Source organism: Triticum dicoccoides, chromosome 4A, assembly GCF_002162155.2.
Source record: "Triticum dicoccoides isolate Atlit2015 ecotype Zavitan chromosome 4A, WEW_v2.0, whole genome shotgun sequence".
In the NCBI taxonomy this organism is placed as follows: Eukaryota; Viridiplantae; Streptophyta; class Magnoliopsida; order Poales; family Poaceae; genus Triticum; species Triticum dicoccoides.
Window position 1 is genome coordinate 738,444,479 of NC_041386.1, and position 6,847 is coordinate 738,451,325.

The 6,847-nt window shown below is 40.5% G+C and overlaps 1 protein-coding gene and 1 pseudogene across 1 annotated transcript; both read right to left on the reverse strand.

The window, feature by feature from the left end:
- LOC119284363 overlaps positions 1-251 on the reverse strand; it is a 1,321-nt pseudogene extending 1,070 nt beyond the window's left edge.
- A 1,945-nt stretch (positions 252-2,196) lies between these two features.
- Positions 2,197-5,721, reverse strand: LOC119288294. The gene is made up of 3 exons (XM_037567932.1): positions 5,464-5,721; positions 2,609-2,700; positions 2,197-2,502 (listed from the first exon to the last, which is right to left on the reverse strand). Exons 1-3 carry the CDS (start codon positions 5,617-5,619, stop codon positions 2,400-2,402), a joined length of 351 nt encoding a protein of 116 aa, XP_037423829.1. The 5' UTR covers positions 5,620-5,721; the 3' UTR covers positions 2,197-2,399.
- Positions 5,722-6,847: the final 1,126 nt, after the last annotated feature.

Here is a 6,847-nt window from a genome sequence, read left to right on the forward strand (position 1 = left end):
ACAACGGCTGGAGATGCTCTAAGAGTGTATGCTTAGCATTATCCCTCGACCCATGCGCACAATGGAAAAACACCCTATTGCAAGATAGATCTATGCCCGCGGCGACTATATCTCGCTCATAGCGAGAAGGAAGAAGCTCTCGCCTTAAGCGTCTACAGTAACGGGCCGGCCCATTCGCATACACCTAAAAGAAATAGAGAAGAAAGGAGAGCACACAGGGATCTATCCATGGTCTTCTGGATGTCGACCATCGCTGCTATCAACTACGCCCTCGTTCTGTTGTGGTAAGTAGTAGGGCCCGACCTACTTGAGGCGAAACGAGCCGGTTCCCACATGTTTTCTGCCTTTTCATTTTTTTCATGGGTTTTACTTCGTTATTTTCTCTGTTTCACTGGGTATTTTATTTTGGTTTCTTTCTTTTTAATTATTTTTCTTTGTTTTCTTGATTTTCAATGGGTTTTCTCTTTTCTTTGTTTTCTTTCTCCTTTGTCATCGGTTTTCATTATTTTCTCTTGGGTTTTATATACCCATTTTTTGTATACATCCAATACATTTTGCACGCACGTTTAACATTTTTTGAATGCTTGATTAAGACTTTTGAAATACCAGACTAACATATTTTGAATACATGGTCACGATTTTTTCTGGACACATATTTTTTTTCCAAAAATGCTTTATTAACGTATTTCATTACAAGTTTAATATATTTTTTATATATGGTCAACATTTTCTCTATACACATTTAACATTTCTCAAATACAAGTTCGACATTTTTTAATTCATGGTCAACATTTTTTCTATACACATTTATCATTTTTCAAATACAAGCTTAACATTTTTTAATACATGGCCAAAAATTATATATACATTTAACATTTTTAAGTGCAAGTTTAACATTTTGTAATACATGGTCAACATTTTTTATACACATTTAACATTTTGAAATGTTTGATTAACATTTTTCAAACACTTGTTTAGCATTGTTTGCAAAAGCTTGATTGAAAATTTTAAATACATGATCGACTTTTTTCACACATTCCATATTTTTTGTATAGATGGTCAACATTTTTTGTATACACATGTAACATTGTTCGAATGCATGATTAACATTTTTTAAAACATCACGGAAAGTATATTTTTGTAACATATATGCTTATAGTTATTGGGAGCGTAAAATAAGTAAAAAGGAATTAATAAAAGAAAAACGTGAAAAAATAGGGAAAAAATGAGAAGCCTCCAGCGCACCTGGGCTGGCCCATTTGGGCTTGATGCGAGGGTTCGCTATAAGTGCACATAGGGGCGCCCGTCGTTGCTTGGGAAGTGGGCCGGACCAGTAGCAGAGGACGGGCGAAGCAGTTCATAAATGGTTAGACTAAAAAAATGGTCATAAACGGTTCTTTCGGCTATTGCGTCATCACGTCCATTTTTTTGGCGTAGTTTTATGTCTGATTTTATTTTTATTTAGGTTTTTATTTCTTTTTGACATTATTTAATTTCATTTTTTGTTTTTCAGATTTTTCTGTTTTCCTTTCTTGTTGCCCTTTTTTGTTTCTTTTGTGTGTTTTTTTCATTTATCTATGTTACGCCAGATTATCTATGGATACAAGCTACTCCCTCCGTTTCATAATGTAGTGCATATAGGTTTTCTAGAAAGAATATGATGTATCTAAGCATATGTATTTGGTATTCTAGATGTATATGATTTTCTCTACAAACTTGGTCAAAGTTTATAAAGTTTGACTTTAAAAAAATGCACTACATTGTGGAACGGAGGGAGTATTTAATTTTTCAAATGTAAATTTCGTTGATTCTAGACCATGAGAATCAAAAACAGAAAAAAAAACAGCACATAAGCATCTCTAAGTTGCAAAAACAGAAAAAACAAGCACATAAGCATCACAAGTTAAACACGTATTTTATTGCATGACCAAGGGATAAATCTTATGCTTTATGCAAGTTTGCGAAGCATTAGATCCCATCAAGATTTAAACTCGAAGGGTGCACGGATGTACTACAAAATCATTGCACATGCATGATTGTAGATATATGCGGATTGAAACTGTGAGCTTTAGGAATCATTTGCACACTTACTAGTGCGAACAATAGATTTTGTGCTGCATCCAGGGAACGAGCACGCGTCCAAGATAATCCGACGTTGTGGGTCCCCTTGTCAGATAGAATAGAAGAAGAGAAGTGTTGATAACAGGTGGGTGCAAGGGCATACATATCAGGCAAATCTGGCTGTCAATATGGTACAGTAACGTTTTAGAGTGGCATTTTTGATGATGCACTTAGCATAACCATGACACGGTTGAGTAGTGTGATGAGTACAGCTGATGATAAAGACCACAGATATTAAATAACCCGGTTCAAATCACAAGGGCCAGTTCCTCTTTATCCTAATAATGCTGCGCAATGGCGTAAACCAAAGGCACAGGGATAATGCAAGCCCACGACCACTTCAGAAACGTGGCTGCCTTCTCTAGTAATCCAACGCGTGCCCTTTAAAAGAACAAGAAAAGAAAAAAGGAACACCATTAGTTGATCTGTATGACAATGTTATAATAGAAACAAAAATAAAAACTTGAACGAAGAGAATAATTCTCACTTGAACGTTTCGTAAGTCTTCTCCAGATGTTCAAGTGTGGCAGCAGTCTCAAGCACCATCTTCCGAGCAGCATCTTCACGTGGAGAACTTCCCTGATTGATCAACCCACCAATGAGTGAGAAAAAATAAGAACCAATATTATGAGCCAAAACTGCTAAGCCCAGATTTCTTTTTGAGTTCTTATTATAAAATCTCTGAGCTGGTAGAAAACAGAGACAGCTGACTTCAGAATATAACAACAAACATATTGCAAATCACAGTCCTAAAGATTGGACACACGACAATAAGCAGTTCGGATATGACAAGATTAACACAAGGCTTGACAGAGAGGTAGCATGGCCAGAATGTTTCAAAATGCTAGGTTCCATCACTTATTCTTGTCCAGGTCTGACCACTTGCCGCCGCCGCCGCTGCTGCTGCTGCTTGTGTTTGGGGAAAAGGAGCACAAAAGGAAGACACACTCTTTTCCTTATATGAGTTAATGTGGGGTAAATTCAGTTTGGGAAAAGGAGCAATTCACAGGGTGGCCTGTCACCTAAACTCATGGGTATGCAGCAGGCACTTCAAGATTGGGCCCATACGGATTTTGGTTCAGTTAGAAAACAGATTGAAGTGAAGTACTTCGAAGTGAGCTGGGGAACATTTGGAAGCAACCACCTTCAACCGAAAATCAGAAGAGAATGAAATCTCAAGGGAGTTGGATGAGATGCTGCTTAGGGAGGAAATTATGAATAGGCAACTGTCAAGGTTGAATGGATGATGGAGGGCGACAGAGCGACAGAAATACAGGGTACTTCCAAAGAAAGGATACTTGGCAGAAAAAGAAGAATTTCATTAGTAGACGAAAAGGTGATAAGGGCACTTGGGTTGAGGAAGTGGTGGGGATCCAGAAGCTAACTATTGACTCTTTTAAGAAATTGTATGCTAAGGATGAAGTTGTGGTTCCGCATGAGGTTATTGAGCTCCTGACTGAGAAGGTTAGTGGAGAAATGACAAAAACTTTCTCGGAGAAGGAAGTAGGTGATGCACTATTTCAAATTGGGCCGCTTAAAGCACCTTTAGCCTCTGCAATGTGATTTACACGCTGATTTCTATAGGTCTGGTTAACTGGCTCTGCCCCCTGCTTGATGAGCTTATATCAGAGACCCATAGTGCATTCATGCCTGGCAGAAGCCGCAGAATGATACAGGATAACGCATTTATTGTGTTTGAATGCTTTCATAAAATTCAACACAACAGGAACTAGCACAACACTTATTGTGGGTATAAGCTGGATCTGGCTAGAGCCTATGAAGGGTGGATTGGAGATTTTTACTGGAAGCTCTCACTAGATTGGTTTTGACCAGAGATGGGTGGATTGGGTCATGAAGTGTTTCAGTTCTGTTAGGTATGCGGTCCGATGCTACGGAGTTACGGAGAACTCCTTGAACCTTTCAATCCGTCTAGGGGGCTGAGGCAAGGAAACCCTCTACGTCCGTACCTATTCCTCTTTGCGGCGGATGGTCTGACGAGCATTCTGAACAAAGCAGTTGCTGGTGCTAGCTTGCTCCCTTATTAAAGTGGCTCAGGACAGCCCAGGTATTTCTAACCTTGTATTTTCAGGTGATTCCCTATTGTTTTTCGAAGCAACCGTGGAGCAGGCTCATGTAATCCAACAAGCCTTGGAGAAATTTCAGAGGGGCACGGGACAATTGTTAAGCAACAGTAAGTGTTTGTTGCTATTCAGTGAGGTTTGCTCGGAACAAACTAGGGAGGAGATTAGACATGGATTACGAGTCAAAGGACTAGTCGATAGACTAGTCTATGAGTTGCAACTCCAGGGCCGACTACACTTGGGTCGACTAGTTTATGAGTCGTAACTTCAGCATCAGAATTGTCACGATAGTCTATGGGTCTCAACCTCGGAACGACTTGTCGACTCGTAAACCATGGATCAGAGATGTCTTGGACGTGGAATCAGTCACCTTTGAGAGCAAATACGTGGGCCTTATTAGTCTAGAGGGGAGGATGAAGGATGACAAATTCCAACCAATCATGGATAGTCTTGGTAAGAGATGTAGTGACTGCTCAGAAAAGTTCATCCCCCATGCAGCAGCTAAAGAAGTTCATGTGAAATCTGTAATTCAAGCCCTCCCCACTTATCCGACAGGTATCGTTCAAATTTCCGGTGGGATTCTCGACTGAGTTGATGGTAAACTCCTAAAGAAAGGACTAATAATATGGAGTAGGTGATGGTAAGAATATCAAAATTCAGAGAGACAGTTGGTAAAAGGGGTCGAGTCGGCCACGTTCAAGAGAAGATCTAGACTGAGGTGGGTTAACCAAGTCATGATTCCAGTTCCAGGCACTAATTCGTGGGAAAACAAAATCAATTGATCAGACAGATATTCCAACCTTTGGATGTGGATGCAACCTGTAATATCAAACTCCCTAAATATGCATGCTTCCGAAGGCTGTGGCTTGGCATATGAAAAGGATGGAAATTTTAGTGTCCAAAGCGCCTACGAGCTTAGCTAGCAGCTAATACGTACTAAGCAAGGAAACCAAGTAAGTACCTGATGAAAAGAATAAAGATAAGAATATTTATTTGGTTGCAGAGTGCCTTCCAAGGGCCTAGCTACGAAGCAGAACAAATACAAGAGGAAGGATGGAAATACGTTCTGCTTATTTCCCCTTGGTCAGAGATATTCAGACTATTCTTACCAGATTACAATCTCATGAGAACCAAGGACTGGTTGCGTTGGCTAGGAGAGAGGGGAACCAGGAACAGGGTGATTGCGGGAGTGCCGACTAGTCTGCCAAATTTGACGCTTTCTCAATGTAATCTTGGCTCTGAGTAATGTAGTGTCACGTACCAGATTCCTGCTGGGGGTGAGGCGGGGAGGGCCGCCGGCCGGAGGGGAGAGGCGGCGGGCGGCGGAGTGGAGGTTGGGGCGGCCGACGGCCGGCGTCTGGAGGCGGACCGCGGCGCTCGAAGTCCGCACCCTCGCCGCCAGAGTTCGCAGCGCCATGGGTGGCGGATCGGCGGTGGACGGCGCTGTACGGCGGTTGCTAGGGTTCTCTCTCTCTCTCTCCGGCAAGGCGATGTCTCTGGAAGCAGCGGACGGGTGACTACCCCGTCCCGTCCCCTGCTGGTAGGAGTATATATATATTTTTTTTTGAGAAAGAGGTAGGAGTATATATTAGCCGGTGGGCTCTTCATGGGCCGACCGGTACATGTACGAGAACTCGAATTCGGTAAAAGTGCAGTTTTCACGCGAACTTGAAAACATCTTAAGATTTTTTTTCTTCAAACAAATAAAAATGTTCATGAATTACGTACATAATACATTTTAAGAATACGTCCACAGTTAAAATGGGAAAAGGGAAATTGAGACTAAAAAGCAGAAGAAAAACCAACAGAAAAACACACACCAAAATAGGAAAACCGGTCAGGGAAGGAAGATAAAACACCATATTGCGAGATGGTTGGTTCGTTCGTCTATTGTGTGCCACTTTTCTTGTTTTTTTTATCTCGGTTTTATTTTTTTGGTTTTTATTTGTGTGGCTTTATTTATTTTCATTCTGTGTTTTCCATTTTTTTTCATTTTCCCTTTCTTGTTGCCTTGTATTTTATTTATTTTTGTTTCCTTTTGTTATTTTTAGTTTTTTTCTTATTTTACAAAAATTATAAAAATACGCTACTATTTTCCGAGACACTTCCACCTTCTTTTGGAACACATGTGAGTAGTTTCCAAAATATGAATAAATTATTCTCAAACCTCGACTCTTACTAAAGAATGTTGTAGGATCGAGAGTATATCGACCAAAGAGGGGGTGAACAAGATATTTGAAATTTGTTTCCAAACTTGAAATCTCTCTTTTTTTTATGGGAAACTTGAAATCTCTCGGTACAACACAAGGGAAAATAAACTAACACATGCAGTTCTAGGAAAGAAAAATTATCATAGAAAGAAACACATGGTAGAGCCAAGGGAATATCTATCCGAAAGGAAACTACTAAGACTCTGATTTTTTTTAAACTCATGACAGAAATCACAATTGAAGATAGACCACTGAAATTAATACAAAAGTTAGATAAAACCAGTGGTGCTTGTCTGAGAGGGACCATGCGTAGGAGGATACTTGGCTGGCAAGGAGGATCAGAATGGAGGATGAGAGTTGAGAAGGAGGGTAGGTGGTGGTGGCGGCGACAGCGGCAGCGGTAGCAGGGGCGGATCTACTAGGGGGCTTTAACAG

Excerpts from the sequence above, each read along its gene's own strand:
- LOC119288294 (XM_037567932.1), bottom strand. The coding sequence starts at position 5,619 with ATGGCGCTGCGAACTCTGGCGGCGAGGGTGCGGACTTCGAGCGCCGCG. Across the intron at positions 2,701-5,463 it reads TCACCCCCAGCAGGAATCTG|GGAAGTTCTCCACGTGAAGA; the intron begins GTACGTGACACT and ends TTGATCAATCAG. Across the intron at positions 2,503-2,608 it reads AAGACTTACGAAACGTTCAA|GGCACGCGTTGGATTACTAG; the intron begins GTGAGAATTATT and ends GTTCTTTTAAAG.